General features: G+C 66.3%; 1 protein-coding gene across 1 annotated transcript in view; it reads left to right on the top strand.

Moving 5' to 3' along the window:
- Positions 1–5136: 5136 nt before the first annotated feature.
- Positions 5137–16341, top strand: part of LOC307094738 (plakophilin-1-like) — a gene marked incomplete at its 3' end in the record, with an annotated part of 14310 nt that continues 3105 nt past the window's right edge. Inside the window, exons 1-2 of the mRNA XM_079763779.1 lie at positions 5137–5620; positions 13225–13325. Of these exons, the coding sequence (XP_079619905.1) occupies positions 5419–5620; positions 13225–13325 (303 nt within the window). The 5' untranslated portion in view covers positions 5137–5418. The remainder of the gene's footprint in view (positions 5621–13224; positions 13326–16341) is intronic.

Here is a 16341-nt window from a genome sequence, read left to right on the forward strand (position 1 = left end):
CCAGCCCGAAGCCCCGCCCCCCGGCGCAGACCAGAGGTGCGGCCGGGGCTCCTGGTGACGGGCGCTCCCCACAGGAGGGCGCGGGCGGGGCTCCATGGCGGCCGGTGAGCGATGGGGCAAGGCCGGCGGGAGAGAGGCTCTGCCACTCAGCAGCTTCTCCGCCCGCCCAGGCCTGGGGGCGTCTCGGCTCCCCGTGCGTGCCCATCCACGGCCGGCGGCTCCGAACAGAAACGCCGTCCGGGATGCCAGCTGCCCTGGGTGTGGCCGCCCCGTCTGCGGGCGCGGGCGGGTGACTCATCAAATTACCACCAGGCCGTACGGGGCTGGGGTTGGGGCGGGCAGGTGACTGAGACAGAGGCCGAGGGCACAGGAGCCTGCTCAGCTCTTTGGGGCGCACACCGCATGCTCCTGCCGGCTCGGCGGCCCCCGCGGCCGTTCCCCTCCCAGGGGCTAGCCCTCTCCCAGCACCGGGCGGCGGGAGCGACGCCTCCAGGAAGCCCTCAGGGATTTCTCCCCCGCCTGGCTTCCCTTCAGGCCTCAAGCTTGTCCCTGGCTCTCCACCCTCATCCTCCCCCAAGGGAGAGGGAACCCAGGCCCCCCCCGAAAGGCCTCTTGGTACTCAGCTCATCTTCTGACACATCAGGGGCCCAACCAGTGGTCTGTGAGCCCCCCCCCCCCCCCCCAGGCCCCTGAGGTTCTGAAGTCCCCAAGGGCAGTCCTGATGCTAGGCTGGGGCAGGAGGAGAGGCTGCTGGGGAACTGGCCCAGGAGAGCAGGCAGCTGGGAGACTCTGCGGTGCTGCTGGAGCGAGGAAGTTCTTCTTTTTTTTTAATATATTTTTACTGATCTCAGAGAGGAAGAGAGAGGGAGAGAGAGATAGAAGCATCAATGATGAGAGAGAATCATGGATCGGCTGCCTCCTGCACACCCCACACTGGGGATGGAGCCCGCAACCCGGGCCTGTGCCCTGACCGGGAATTGAATGGTGACCTCCTGGTTCCTAGGTCGACGCTCAACCACGGAGCCACGCCGGCCGGGCCGGAGCGAGGAAGTTCTGTCTGTTATCAGCTCCCAGCGCCGGGCTGGACGTGTAACGTATTTTTAAACACATATTGACGGCCACCGTACCCCTGCGAGGTGTTCCTCGGCTGAGCTGACGAGTGAGGAGACGCAGGCACAGAGCGGTTCAGCGGCTCCCTCCAGGCCACACAGCCAGCCGTGGGAGAGCCGGGCCCACGCCTCCTCTCCTTTTCCCGGCCACCGCCCTGGGAAGGCCCTGGCGTCCGAGCCCACGTGCCATTGGGTCCCGCCGAGAGCTGGAGGCCCCCACGGGCGGGGGGTGCAGGGGGGGGCGGGGACAGGCGGAAAGGCAGGTCCCGGCTATGCCCGCGTCGTCGGGAGGGCAGAACTGGAATTTTGGGTTGGCAGAGGGGCGGGGCGCGGGCCTGCCGAGTGCTGAGGCAGCCGGTTGGGACGGGGCTGGGCCGCTGCGCTGTTATTCATCGCTGTCCCTGGCCGCCCCGCCCGGCCCGCCCAGCGAGACCAGAATGCCAGGCCGGGGAGAGTCCTGGCGTGCCGGAGGCCTGGTGCACGCCCCGGCCGCGCCCCATCGCCAGCCCAGCCCGGCCCGGCCCGGCCCGCCTTGGGCTCATCCAGGTCCCGGTGTCTGGGCCGGGCCGACCTCTTTGCTCTCTCTCTCTCCGCCCGCCGCCAGCCTTGCCCGTCGGCTCCCGGAGCAGAGCAGGCTGGTGTGAGAGGGCACGGGCCCCTCTGGTCCCAGCTCTCAGGGACGGGGGCCAAGGTCATGAGCGCTGACCTTCCCACCCGGGTGCCGCCCAAGGCTTGGGGCAGGGCCTCGGGGGGCCACCCCTCCATGCCGGCTCCCCATCCAGGGGTGGGAGCCGCTCGGCGGCCCTCCCGACCTCCCAGGCACCGTGGCCCCAGCCCTGGGGACGTAAGGTCCCATCAGGGGTCAAGCTGCGAGTCTGGTCCATTCCTGCCCCGGTCCTTGGAGGGCTGCGAGGGTCAGAGGTCACCGTACATCCTTGGGGAGATGACTTCCCCTATGGGCTCCCCCGAGGTGACCCGGCCAGGGCAGGGGGTGAACGGATTCCGGCTTCCCGATGTGAATTCCCCGGAGGAAGTGAGCCGGGCAGGCGCCCCCTGCACCCGGGGAGGCCCCGAGATGGGCGGGGGGCTGCGGGCATTCCTGAGGGTCTCCCGCCGACGACAGGAGACGGGACACAGGTCATCGCGGACACGGGCCTTCAGGACAGCGAAGGCGGGACCAGGATGCCCAGCGCGTCTGAGGGACCTTCCAGAGCCAGCACCCGCCCGGTCACGGGAGGCCGGCACGCGTGGGCCCTTGTCAGTCAGCCGAAGGAATCTGTGTCCACGTGGAGCAGACACGTCGGGAAAAACCGAACTTCAGCCCGGCCGGCCGGCCGGCGTGGCTCAGCGGTGGAGTGTCGACCTTTGAACCGGGAGGTCACGGTTCCATTCCCGGTCAGGGCACAGGCCCGGGTTGTGGGCTCCATCCCCAGTAGGGGGCGTGCAGGAGGCAGAATATCCATGATTCTCTCTCGTCATGGATGTTCCTCTCTCTCTCCTTCTCCTTCCTCTCTGAAATCAATACAAATATATTTAAAATTTTTTTAAAAAAGCAATACTGAACGTCATACCTGGAAATAATTTTCAAGGTAACCCGCGTTAGCATCCGGGGGTTATGTGTGGCCTTTTATAGCCGAACTAGAGGCCCGGTGCACGAAATTCGTGCATGCGGGGGGGGGGGGGGTCCCCTCAGCCCAGACTGCACCCTTTCCAATCCGGGGATGTCCGACTGCCCGTTGTCCTAAACCGGCAGTCGGACATCCCTCTCACAATCTGGGACCACTGGCTCCTAACTGCTCACCTGCCTGCCTGCCTGCCTGATCGCCCCTAACTGCCCTCCCTGCCAGCCTAGTCACCCGTCACTGCTCCCCCTGCTGGCCTGGTTGCCCCCAACTACCCCCTCTGCTGGCCTGCGAATCGAACCCCGGACCCTCCTGTCAGCCTGGTTGCCCCAGGCAGCCTGTGTTCGGTCGTCCATCCGGTTGTTTCGGTCGTGACGGCCCTTGGCTTGTTATATATTAGGATGGGCCGGTCCAGGCATCTCCTCCAGGGCCCTCTGCCTCCGGAAGGTAGCAAAAGGGTCCCTCTGTGGAGACATGGTTACCACGCACTGTGGCCGGCGTGTTATGTTTCAGAGAGGCCGAGTGCGTGACACAATGCCCCTGGATTTTTATGTGCCGGCGTGTGACTTTACAGTTCTCCGGGGCCCTTACGTAACCCGTGAGCACGAGGCACTTCAGTGCCCGTTTTATGGGACGTTTATAAGGGAGGCGGGGGCGTGTAGAGGAAGTCGGTGGCCCGGGAGTCCCCAGGGCTGATGAGGTGGTTGACACGTGCTGGCTGGTGACCGCAGGCGGGCCACCCCCTCTCCCCATCGGAACGCGGCGGAGGCCGGGCGGGCGGCGTCCGGGGCTCCGTGGGGCCTGGCGGTCCAGGGCCCGGAGCCGCGTCTCACGTGTTGACGTGATGCTGGAGGCTCACGGGCGTGGGGCTTCTGTACGTCTGACGTCCCGTCGGTCCCATCTCCGGTTTATGGGGCCCTGGGTCCTCGGGCACCCGGCCCTCAATTAGAGAACTATTTCTATTGGGCGCTATAATGCGCTTTACGATGTTCTGCTCAGCACGCGGCTGCCAGGAATGCCTCCTGGGGAGACGCCGGGGCTGCCCGCACGGAACACCCGCTTCCTTCCGGGGAGGTGAGCGCGTGACCTGCACGCGGCCCCCGAGACTGCCCCTCGGGAGCTCCATCCTTCCTCTGCAGGTGACAAGGGGAAGCTGAGCGGTCAGGGTGAGCCCGGCCCGTGTGGCTCAGTGGCCAGAGCGTGGACCAGCGGACCAAAGGGTCCGGGGTTCGATTCCCGGTCAGGGCACAGGCCCGGGTTGCAGGCTCCATCCCCGGTAGGGGGCGTGCAGGAGGCAGCCGATCCATCAATCTCTCCCCTCATTGACGTTTCTCTTTCTCCCTCTCCCTTCCTCTCTGAAACCATTAAAAATATATTTAAAGAAATAAATAGCCCGGTGGCCGTGGCTCAGTGGTGAGCGTCGACCTATGAACCAGGAGGTCACAGTGTGATTCCCCATCGGGGCACATGTCCGGGTTGCGGGTTCGATCCCCAGTGTGGGGCGTGCAGGAGGCAGCCGATCGGGCACGACGGGCAAGCAGCGCGAGCCCGAAACCCGGGCAATGTGCCCTGACCGGGAACCGAACGGCGACCTCCTGGTTCATAGGTCGACGCTCAACCACGGAGCCACGCCGGCTGGTCAAAAAGTATTTATTTTATTTTGTTTTTGGTAATCCTCACCTGAGGATATTTTCCCACTGATTTTTTTAGAGAGAGTGGACGAGAGAGGGAGAGACGGAGAGAAACGGCGATGTGAGAGAAACACGTCGATGGGTTGCCTCCTGCACGTGCCCCGACCAGGGCCCCAGCCGGGGAGGAAGGAGCCTGCAACCGAGGTCCGTGCCCTTGACCGGAATCGAACCCGGGACCCTTTTGGTCTGCAAGCCGGCGCTCTACCCACTGAGCCACACCGGCCAGGACCCAAAGGTATTTTTTTAATTGAGCCTCTAACATGTGGTTGGAGGGGGGCTAAGTCTGGCGCTTCAAAAGGATCCACGCGTGCTTTTCGGGGAGGGAGGGGGTCCCACGCAAGACAGGTGTCCCGTTTCAGGCCTCGTGCCCCGCCCCACCCTCCGCGGAGAACGGAGTGTCCCACAGGCGGGAGAGGCCCCGCCTGGACCCGGGGCGGAGGGGGATGGGCTGCGGGCCGACCGGCCGTCCGTCCGTCCAGGAGCCGCCAGACAATCTCCTTCCTCGAGAGAAGCCTCCCAGGTCCCGGGGCCCCGAGCTGAGCACATAGTTTCTCCCTGAGCAGGAGGAACGGGGCCGGGCCGAGGGGCGGCTCCCGGGACCTCACCTGCGCGCGGGGGAGGGAGGGGGAGCGAGGACGAGGCGCACCGTCCCACACTCAGGAGCGCCCTGCCCCCCAGGAGCGCGGCCCCGACGGCGCACGGCGCGGCGGGCGGAGTGGGTGGTGCAGGCAGGGGCGGTATATCCAGTCTGACGGAGGGCGGGCCCGGCCAGAGCCTGGAGGAGCACCCGCCGGGGCGGAGGCGCCACGAGCAGTCGGAGGAGCCAGGACCCGCGCGCGCAGACACACGCACCACGAAGTCTATGGCCACAGGGAGCCGCTGAGCGCCAAGAGCCCGCCGCCGCCCCGCGCCTCCCGCCCGCACCTCGCGCCTCCCGCCGCCCGCGCCCGCGCCCGCACGCCAGGCCCGGCCCGCGCCGCCGCCGCCGCCGCCACCATGAACCACTCGCCGCTCAAGACCGCGCTGGCCTACGAGTGCTTCCCGAACCAGGACAACTCGACGCTGGCGCTGCCCTCGGACCAGAAGATGCAGACGGGCACGTCGGGCAAGCAGCGCGTGCAGGAGCAGGTGATGATGACGGTCCGGCGGCAGAAGTCCAAGTCCTCGCAGTCGTCCACGCTGACCCACTCCAACCGAGGTACAGGCTCGTGCGCGCGCGCGCCCGCGCGGGCAGGGAGTGCGTGCGCCCCTGGCGGAGGCCGCGATGGCGCGCACGGCCCCGGGGGTTGCAGGGGACCAGGGAGTGTGGTGGAGGCCGGAGTTAAGCCGGGTGCAAACCCAGAGCCCCCCCCCGGCCTGTCCCGACGACGGGGCGGGGAAGGGGAGGGGGGTAGCAGCGGCCCCCACCGGCGGGGGGACTCCAGGAGGCAGCGCGCGCCCAGGAGCGCCAAGGTGGCTCAGGGGATGCCGCCTGGAGCCCTCTCCACGCGTTCACCGCTCTCCCTCCTGCCGGGGCCCCCGACGGCTTTCTTCTCCCCCATCCCCACCCCTCCAACCCTGCTGCTTTCCTGCCTCGGCTCCGCTAGGGGCTGCGGACGCTGGGTTCGCCCTCACCGCCCCGTCCTTCTTGGGCGGCGGCGCAGGAACGCGGGCAGCCAGCGCCCAGGCGGGTGGGATCCGGTCCAGGTGGGGCAGAGCCTGGATTCCAGGGAGCGAGGGTGTCGCCAGAACCCAACGGGGGGCAGGAGAGGCGCTGCGGGGCGGGGACAGGCTCTTGTTGCCCCCCCCACTGCGCTCCCTGGGGGGGCTCCCCCAGGCAGATCTGGGGACCGGAAGCGGGTCTGGGGACGCCCTCTTCCCCTGGGAGCCTAGGGGAATCCCCGTTTCCCACGATTCTCCCTACTGCCCTCAGCTCGGCTGCGAACAGTGAAGAGTAGGGACCGAGGTTGGCCACTGGGGGGGTCCCCCTGGGCCCCTGGCTGAGCCCCCATGGGGGCGCTTGTCTGCTCGATCTGGGTGCTTGTCTGACCAGGCAGCCCTCCCCACCCCCAAAGTGCCCAGACTGGGTGAGGGGGCGAGGATAGGGACCCCCGAAACTCAAGGGGGGAGACACAGTATCTGATGGGAGGGAGATACAGTATCTGACGCGCTGGGGGAGAAACTCCGGGCCAAATGCTCTCAGACAAAATCACACACCAGTTCGTGAGCCGTTTGGTCTCTTTAGTAAAACTTTGGTCCGATGCTAAAGAAGACTAAAGACGGCAAACCGGGACCGTGGGCCAGGATGTGAGGATGGGGTCCAGGCCTCGTGGGAGACAGGGTGCTGGTGAACAGGGGCGGGGCGGGCCCGGGGGGACTACACCCCCTCCCCCCAGGCCACTGCCCACCGCTGGCTTCTGTCCTCTCTCGCTGTCCTGTCCGGAGGGAGAGGGGTGGCTGGCTGAGGGGCCCCCCCAGGACCCCAGACCCTCAGCCCTGGGCTGGGCCCCTGGGTCCTCTCCTGCGACCTCCGCCGACCTCCGCTCAAGGTCGCGCGGCCTCCAAAGCCTTTGTCTCCTCCTTTACCGGGCGCCTCGCCGGCTGCTCGCTAGAAGGTTTGGGGTAACAGAGGCCCCATGTCTGGCCCCGGTCCAGTCACAGCTGCGGCCAGTCTGCTCCGGCCCCTCCCTGCGCCAGGCTCACCTGTCCCCTTCCCCTTGGGCCTCAGCTCTGGGCTCGCCGCCCCAGGAAACCCTCAGAGCAGCCCTGGGGCCCAAACCCTCTTCTTCTGCCCACGAACGGGGACACCGCCATCACGGGGTGCCCCAGGGGCCTTCGGCCAGGTGAGGGCTGACCCTGGTGGCTCCTGGGGACCTCTCCGTACACGGGGCTGCCGGGCCTGCCCCTGCAGGTGTGTCCCGTGCCCCCTCCTGTGGCCAGGTTCCCACAGGGGCCAGGGGCCAGGCCCCGGCGGCATCGGCATTGGCATCGGCATCGGGGCTGGGAGAGGCGGTGAGGTCACCCGAGCTGGTGGGTCTGGTTGGGCGGCTTTGTTTCATCAGCTCCCTGTCCGCCTCGGCGGCTCCGCCCCAGCCTCCCCTGCTCATCCCGGCCACTCACTGCTCTCCCTCTCCCTCTTCCTTGAGCTCCCACTCTGGGGCCTGGGAGGGGGGCTTGGGGGCTGTGAAGGGTCACCTCCCCCCAGGACATGTCCCTGGTCCTGCTGGACAGACTGGGACCCCGATTCCATGTCACCCACGGATTCTCCGGCCCCTGGGGCCCATCAGGGACCTCCGAGTGAAGAATTCGGGGCCCGGGGAAGGCCGGCCCCCGACTCCTGGCACCCGGGGAGCATCCAGGAGAACCCACGGTTCTCTCTGCCTTGTCCCAGGAGGGGAGCTGCGTGGAGGGAGCCTGGGCCCGAGAGCCTGTCTGTCAGGGCCTCCCAGACACTCACCCCCGAGCCGCAGGGGGAGGAGGGTCTGGGGCCTGGAGACCCCCGGGAGGAGGCTGCTCGGAGCCTGCCTGCCTGGGGGGCTCTTCCCCGGAACTGGCCCCTGTTTCTGGGGGTCTCTGTGCACAGAGTGTGGGGGACAGGGGATGTGGCTGCCCACATGGATCTCGGCCGGAGCCCTGACCTGCGGGGGTGCTGACCAGGGGCCGGTTGGGGGTAACGGAGACACTTGTCCACACGGGGGTTCTTTGTGGCTTTTTGAGGCTTCACCCTCTGACCCGACCCCAAGCCCCGCTGCTGCCCGGTGAGGTGGGGGAGCCCTAACCCCGTGGCGCCATTCGCCAGGCGTGCTTCCTGCCGCTGAGACAGCTGGGACTTCGCCCTCCAGCCCCGGGCCTCCCTTCTCCCACCTCCAGTGGCCAGACCTGTCCCTCTCCCTGGGCAGAGGGGGGTGGGTGCAGCGTTCTGGGGGTGCCCGTCTCCCTGTCCATCACAGGGCACAGGGACGTGAGGCCTCCTGGGGGCAGGCTCGGGCTGGGCCCCCCACTCCCCCAGGCACAGGGGAGGCCCTTCCCGGACCCCAGACCGTGCACAGACATCCACGTGGGGCCGTGTTTTGGGGACCGTGGCTGGGACGGGGGCTGGTAAGAGGCAGTTCTGAGCTTGTTCGGCAGCGAACCGCCAATTAAACTTCAAATGAACCAATTTTGGCTTCTTTACCACGAAGCTTGGCTCGACGTGGAGTTGGAACCAGAATTTCCGCCGGCCTGTCAGAACGCATGCCGCAGCGCGGGCATTCCAGGGGGTTTCACGGCGAACGCCGCTTCCCTGGCTCGGCTCATTGGCGGAGAACTTTTTAAAAACACAAACACACACAAACACGCACACGCACACACACACATAAACACACACGCGCGCGCACACACACATGTATAAACACACGCGCGCTCGTGCACACACACACGCACAAAATTCTCTCCGAGCCCACAAATCTGTGACTCCCCACCAGCAGCCGTCCTAACTGTGCAACCTGAGAGCCACTCCTGGGCGGGGGCACGGCGCCCAGAAGGTGTGTGAGGGCCTCGTGTGGCGTTATCTGTGGGTACATCGCGCACATGCACACACACGTATGCCCACACCATGCATATACACACACACATGCATGCACACGCACGCACACACGGCATGTACAGGAGCCACGCTCCAAGGAGCCCTGGAGCCGCGGGGCAGCGGGCAGTGACCCTGCTGCGGGGTGTGCAGGGCCCAGCGCCGGGCGGGGTCCCCTCCGGGAGGGGCGGTGTTCCCCGCGGAGAGAGCGCTGGGCCGGGGAGGAGAGAGACGGCGCAGGTGGGGTGGGTGTGCCGCCCTGGGGAGCTCGGGGGTGCAGGGTGAGTCACCTCGGCCCAGGCCCGCCTGTCCCCACGGGAGAAGGAAGCCACGCGCCCTAACAAGGCAGCTTCTGCAGGTGGGAAAGCTGGGCGGCTCCCAGGGTGCAGAGGGGCGGGGCCTCCCCAGGGGCCGGCTTCCGATTGGCTGGGACCCGGTGCAGGGCGGGGGCAGAGCAGCTGATGCACTAGGAAGGCCCCGCCCCCCCTGAGGCACTTGCTGTGGGACCTGGGGTTCTGGGGGGGGGCGGAGGTGGGGCAGAGGTCACCTGGACGGTGCACCGGCCGGGGGGGGGGGCAGCCAGGCTCCCCAAGGAGCGCCACCCTTTGCCAGGGGCGTGTCCGCCCATCTGGAGGGACAGGGGGATGGGATGGTCACCTGGAAAGTGGGGAGATTCCCTGACCACCCCTGGACCAGGGACCCCCCTCAAGGAGGCGACCTCGCCCTGACCGGTGTGGCTCAGTGGACAGAGCGTCGGCCTGCGCACTGAAGGGTCCCAGGTTCGATCCCGGTCAAGGGCATGTACCTTGGTTGCGGGCACATCCCCAGTCTGGGGTGTGCAGGAGGCAGCTGATCGATGTTTCTAACTCTCTCTCCCTCGCCCTTCCTCTCTGTAAAAAATCAATAAAATATATATATTTTTTTTTAAAAAAAAAAAAAAAGGAGGCGACCTCGGCTCTAGAGCTGTGCTCAGCGGCTCTCTCTCTCTCTTCCTGGTTCACCTGACCAGCCAGCAGGGGGCCTGGCTGAGCCTCGCCGGGCAGGGGCACCACCCTCACCGTGCCCCCATACAGGGTAGACAGTCGGCCCCGGGTGAGGGGATCGGGGGGAGGTAATCAAGGAGGGCTTCATGGAGGTGAGCTCCGGAGAAGTGGGGGACCAGGCGGAGAGGCGAGAGCGGTCACACCTGGCCCCCTTCGTCTCCTGGAGAAGCCCCAGGTCCTGGCTGTTGAACTTGACTTTGAGGCTAATACGTACCAGCCAGACCCCCCACCTCCCCCCACCCCCACCCCCACCCCCCAGGCTCAGGAAGAGGACAAGTCGCTTTCCGTTGTGGGAGCAGCCCTCACGCAAACAGAGCTCCCTCCCGCCTGCGCCCTCTGACCCCAAGGCTCACTGCGAGGTGTGATGGCGGCCCCGTTCCCACCAGGAAGCCGAGCCAAGCATCTTACGGTGGGAGTCGGGGGTCTACGCCCAAATTCATTTTTTTTTATAAATTTTTATTGGTTTCAGAGAGAGGAAGGGAGAGGGAGAGAGAAACATCAGTGATGAGAGAGAATCATGGATCGGCTGCCTCCTGCACGCCCCCTACTGGGGATGGAGCCCGCAACCCGGTGCCCTGACCGGGGATCGAACCCTGACCTCCTGGTTCCTAGGTCGTCGCTCCACCGCTGAGACACGCCGGCCGGGCAGACCCCCAAACTCAGGAGCCCTAGGCCTTGGCCCAGCCGGAAGTGAGCGTTCCATGCCCACCCCTGTCCCTCCTGGACAGGGGGACTGGCATTCCAGGGGTGGCCTTGCCCCCCGCCCCCACTCACACCCCCGCCTCCACGGCAGAGAACGCCCGCCAGCCGCAGGAGAAGAACGTGAGAGGGAGGCGGGCAGGCGCCGCGGCGAGGGAGGGATGCTCCCCGGATGGTGGAGGGCGGGGGGGGGGGGGGTGGTGGTGACCTCACCGCGGACAGGTCTGTCTGGAGACGGGGCGGAGGCCGTGGGAGCCGGGCTCCCCGCGGGAGGCCTCCTGGGGCCCCGGGACTGTCTGTCACCACCCAGCGTTTCCACCCGAGAGCCGCTGGCTGACCCACGCCTGCCCTTCGGTGAGAACTCGCTGCGTGTGGGCCACAGCCAAGCGCATCGGGCTGCCAAGCCTTGGGAGGGAGGCAGGTGCCGGATGGAGGGAGGGAGGCGATGGCTCGGGCGATAGAACGGGCGTGCGCCTGGCCGCGGCCCCTCCCGGGCCCTCCTGACAGAGGCTTCCTTTGGGGGGGTGGGGGAGGGCAGATTCTGGAGAAAGGGGGGCACAGAGCCACCCGCACTCAGCAAGGAGCTCGGAGGGAGGCGGGGCCCCCAGGACGAGCCTGTGGCGTCAGGGAGGGCCAGGCCCGGGGAGCCCGAGGCGGGCGGCCAGGAGGCTGTGGGTCGTGTAGGTGAGGGCACCTCTTCCGTGTGCTGAACCCCGATCGTGGAGAGGAGGAGCCGGCGTCCCTGGAGGCCAGCGGGCACGAGTCACTGTCACCCCCCCAACCGCGGGCCCCGGAGCCGTGCGGGCCTTGGGGTGCACAGAGATCAGCCCCTGTTTACGGAGGAGGGAGCTGAGGCCCAGAGGCCGGAGCCCAAACAACGTGAAGGCCTCCCGGCTCCCGGGGCCACAGCCCGCGACACGGATGGCCAGGGGATCGTCTGTGATCGGGGGACGGGGTCAGGGGTCAGTGCCCTGGCCTCTGAGGTGGGGGGGGGACGCCGGGGGCAGGTGGCATTGCACAGAGGAGGTGGCACCAGGCAGGGACACGTGACACCTTTTTATTTTTTAAATTTTTTGTTTATTGATTTCAGAGAGGAAGGGAGAGGGAGAGGGAGAGAGAAACATCCATGATGAGAGAGGATCACGGACCGGCTGCCTCCTGCACGCCCCCACACTGGGGATGGAGCCCACAACCCGGGCACGTGCCCTGACCGGGAATCGAACCCTGACCTCCCGGTTCATAGGTCAACGCTCAACCACGGAGCCACGCTGGCCAGGCCACCTGCCACCTTCTAAGGCTGCTCCTCCTGCTCATGGTGCAACCCCCCCCCAACAAAGGGCTTGGGAGTCTGAGTGGGGGCGGCAGGTGGGGTTGGGGTTCAGGTACCAGGTGAGCCTCCAGCAAACCCCTCCCCCCAGACAGAGCCTCCGAGGCCGCCGCCCGGCCGACTCCTGAGGAAGACGGGGCGCTCACCCCCCTAGGAGGCTCTCAGAGGCCCCCTGAGACGGGCACTGAGCTAGCCGTGGGCCCGTCCTTGGTCTGGATGTCGGGGTCCCAGGCGCCCCTCGCACCTGGGGACAGTGTTGGGAGCGGGACTCCGGGCGGGAAGCGACTGGGGCACAGACGGAGGCAGAGGAGGCCGAGGTGGCCGTGGGTCTGTCAGGACAGGCCTCCTGCAGGGAGGACGCCTTGAACTTGGCTCTGAGCTGGTGAGGCCAAGGGTCAAGGCCGAGGGTCAAGGCCGAGGAGAAATGGCAGACAAGGCGTGGGAGCGAGGTCCCGGCCTGGCACTGTGAGCCTGTCTCAAGGACCGTAGGGACTGTCTTTAGCCCCCCGCCCCCGCCATCTGGTGAAGGGGAGAGGAGAGAAGGGGACACCCCCCCCCACCCGGGAACCCCAACCCCAAAGCCATTTGCTGCTAATAACCCCAACCACCCCGTCACCCGAGAAGCCTGTCATTGTGGGGCTCGGGGCTCGGAAAACAGTAATTAATCCTCACGGGGCCTTTGAGGCAGACGGCCACCCCCCTTCCCCAGCCAGAGATGCAGGAAGGGGCGGGAGGTCCCCTGTGGGGCCGGGCTGAGGGCGGAGCCAGCGTCCGGCCCCCAGGTGGACTCCAACCTGCGAGGCTGCCCTGCGGCCCTGACCTTGAGCTCCGGCCCCGGCATGTCCGTCTCCTGCGGGCCCTCCCCGAGCCGCAGGCTCATCTTCGTGGGGCGCGGGGTCGTGATCCCCTGGAACGGCACGGCGCTGCTCCAGGGCCCCCCGGGCCGGCTCCTGGCCTGTAGGTGTCCCCAGGGGCCCCGGGAGGGGGTCGCCCGAGACTCGCTGTCCCAGCTGCTGTCTGCACCGGCCCTGGCGGGGGAGGAGGGGGAGGGGGGAGACAGCCCAGGCCGGTCTGGTGCCCGCCTCTCCGCCGAGGCTCAGACCTGGTCCCCCGGATCCCGGCGATGCCCGGCAAGGCGGGTGGGTGAGGGGGCTGGCCGGTCCCACGGCCCTAACCCCTGCCTTTCCCCGCAGGTTCCATGTACGACGGCCTGGCTGACAATTACAACTACGGAACCAACCGGAGCAGCTACTACACCAAGCTGCAGGCGGGCAGCGGCTCGTGGGGCTACCCGGTAAGGAGCCGCGCCGCTCGGGGGGGGGGCGCCCGAGTGTCTGCGGGGGGGGGTGCAGGGTCTAGGGTGCAGGGAACCGCACGGACGCTGAGCGGCGGGACCCCCCAACTCTGAGTGGGCTGATGGGACATTTCTGAGTGTCTCCAAGGAGAGCCATTCTCCAAAAGCGTCAAGAAAATATCTTTTTGTTTTTTTAAATCCTCACCCAAGGATATTTTCCCATCATTTTTGTTTGGGGGTTTTTTTAGATAGAGGGGAAGGGAAGGAGGGAGAGAGAGAAACATCCATGTGAGAGAGACCCACGGACGGGTTGCCTCCTGCACAGACCCCCAACCAGGCACATTGTCCTTGGCCGGGAACCGAACCCGAGACCCTTCGGTACCTGGGCCGGCGCTCTAACCACTGAGCCACACCAGCCAAGGCCGTGGGCGGCCCTTCATCCCCCTCTCGTGTGGGCTGATGGGATATTTCTGAATGTCTCCGAGAAGAACAATTCTTGAGAAGCACCCACAAAGGGTCACAGTCCCCTTGGCTGTGCCGGGTGGGGTCCCGGGGCGGACGTGCGCTCTCTGAGGTCCGTCCGCGGTTGGAGTGAGACGTAAGGGTTTGTGGTTGCTCCATGGACGCGGGTAGAGATGCTTTTAGACCGACCCCTTCCTCCCAGCCCATTGCCGTCTGTCTCTGTGACCCCCAGGACGTCTCCCAGCACCCCCCCCCCCAATTCTCTGGCTCCCCTTGATTTTGTCGGTTTCAACAAGTCTGGACTGTTCTCGGAAAACTCTTTTTGTCCAGGCCCCCGAAGCATCGTGCGGGCGGGAGTGGAGGCTGCTTTCCGTGGGGGGCTGGGGCGCCATCTTCCGGGGGCTCATTGCTCAGGGATGTCCCCCCGCCCCCCGGGTTGCCGGGGTCCTGGGCCGGGGAGACAGACAGGTTTATGAGCCAAATTGTCAGCGTGATTCCTTCCTCCTCGGGTTCTTGTTGGGGCTCATTTAGGAGGCCATGTGTTTGGTGTTTGTTTGTTTTTGTGCGTCATTGGTGAGGGACTAAGGCAACACTAACCAGGATCTGCTGAAAATCTAGTTCCCTCTGTGGGTGTTTTTTTTTTTTCTAATTCCTTTAAAAAAAAACATATTTTATTGATTCCTTACAGAGAGGAAGGGAGAGGGAGAGAGAGTCAGAAACATCGATCAGCTGCCTCCTGCACACACACACACACACACCCACTGGGGATGTGCCCGCAACCAAGGTACATGCCCTTGACCGGAATCGAACCCGGGACCCTTCAGTCCGCAGGCCGACGCTCTATCCACGGAGCCACACCGGTCAGGGCTTTTTCTGATTCTTAATGTCAGTGGACACCCTCGGTGCAACCTGAGTCCAGGTGACAGCCCCCTCAGCGGGGGACGGGTCAGGCCCCGATGTGGACCCAGGGATTCTGACAGAGAGTGGCGGCCAGCCAGACTTTGGGGAGCCAGCGCCTCGCTCCCCGCAGGTGGGGTCGGTGAGAGCCAGGAGGGCGGGGCGCTGGGTGGGACCCGCGGGCGGGCGAGATGAACCATCTCGCTGATGCTGACGATGCAGGTGGCACCGGGAGGCTCGGCCCTGCTCTGGGACTCCAGATAAACCTCCCACCGCCTCTGGGCGCCCGTCCCCTCGCCTGGGAAACGGGGGCGGGGCCACCTGGGCGCGAATGTGTCACTCACAGGTGGGTACACTGTGGCATCAGCCCTGCGTGTCACCGGCCGGGTTACACGCGTGAAACTTTGGAACCAGGCGCCGTCAGCATCGCCCCTTGCCCCCCCCCCCTCCACCGTGAGCCTGGACTCCAACTCGCCGGCTCCCAGCGCCCCCCTCCTCCCCGCTGATTTCTGACCGGCAGGGAAAACCCCTTCTCTTTCCCGCACCCCAAGGCCCGCCCTCCTGCCCCTCCTTCCTTGGCAGGGCCTCAGACGTGACTCACACCAGGGCACCTGCCGCGGCACGTCCTGTCTCCTCTCAGCTCCGCGGAGGCTCTGGGAACGGCACGGAGCTGCGTGCACACGGGGCTTTGGGGAGGGCAGGCCGAGGAGGAGGAAACGGAATAATGCACATTGGAGCCAGGCCCGCAGGCAGACGAGTGAGGGTTGGGCAAGGGGGGGGGGGGGCAGGGAGAAGGAGAGCAGGGGGAAAGGTAACCGAGGTTGGGGCCCAGCGGGTCCCCTGCCTGGGGACTTCCCGGCCGAGATAGGACAGGCACAGGGGCCGTGTGACCCCCCCACACCCCTCAATAGGAGAGAGAGAGAGAGAGAGAGAGAGAGAGGAGAGAGAGAGAGAGAGAGAGAGAGAGGCAGGCCTCCATTCCTTTCTCTTTGCAGAGAGCAAATGTGGGCCCATCTAGCAACTACCTGACTCAGCGCACGCACACGCACACACACACACACCCACACACATGCACGCACGCCCAGGCTGACCTCCTCCCCGGCTCACCCCCCCCTCCGCTCGCAATGCCCTTTCCAGATGTGCCAGTGGTTCCTCGGGCCATGCCTACCGGGCCCCTGCTGGCTCCCAGGGCCCAGAGGAGGGAAGTGAGGGGCCACAGGCTCCCTTCTCACCCACCCCCCGCCCCCCCCCCGCCCCCCCCCCCCCCCCCCGCAGGCCTGGCTCCCGCTCCCAGAGCGAGCGAGGGAAGGATGGGTATGTGTGCCAGCCCGTGACTCACTGCCACCCAGCTCCCGGGAGATAGGAGGGTCCCAATAGGGCCCCAGGCGCTCCCCCAACAAGAAGAGACAGCATCCGGCTTGCTGAAGGACAGGATGTGCCCCAGAGCGAGGAGCGGGGAGCTGGCAGGGACGGGCTGCACCCAGGCCCCGCACCCACCCCACCCCCACCCCCACCCAGAAGGCACAGCGGCCCCCAGCCTGTTCTCGCCGACCCCCTTTAATACCGTTCCTCATGTCGTGGTGACCCCCAACCATAACATTATTTTCGTGGCTACTTCATAACTGTAATGTTGCTACCATGAATGAATCGTCATGTA

The sequence above is a fragment of the Cnephaeus nilssonii genome, assembly GCF_951640355.1.
Source record: "Cnephaeus nilssonii genome assembly, chromosome: 23".
In the NCBI taxonomy this organism is placed as follows: domain Eukaryota; kingdom Metazoa; phylum Chordata; class Mammalia; order Chiroptera; family Vespertilionidae; genus Cnephaeus; species Cnephaeus nilssonii.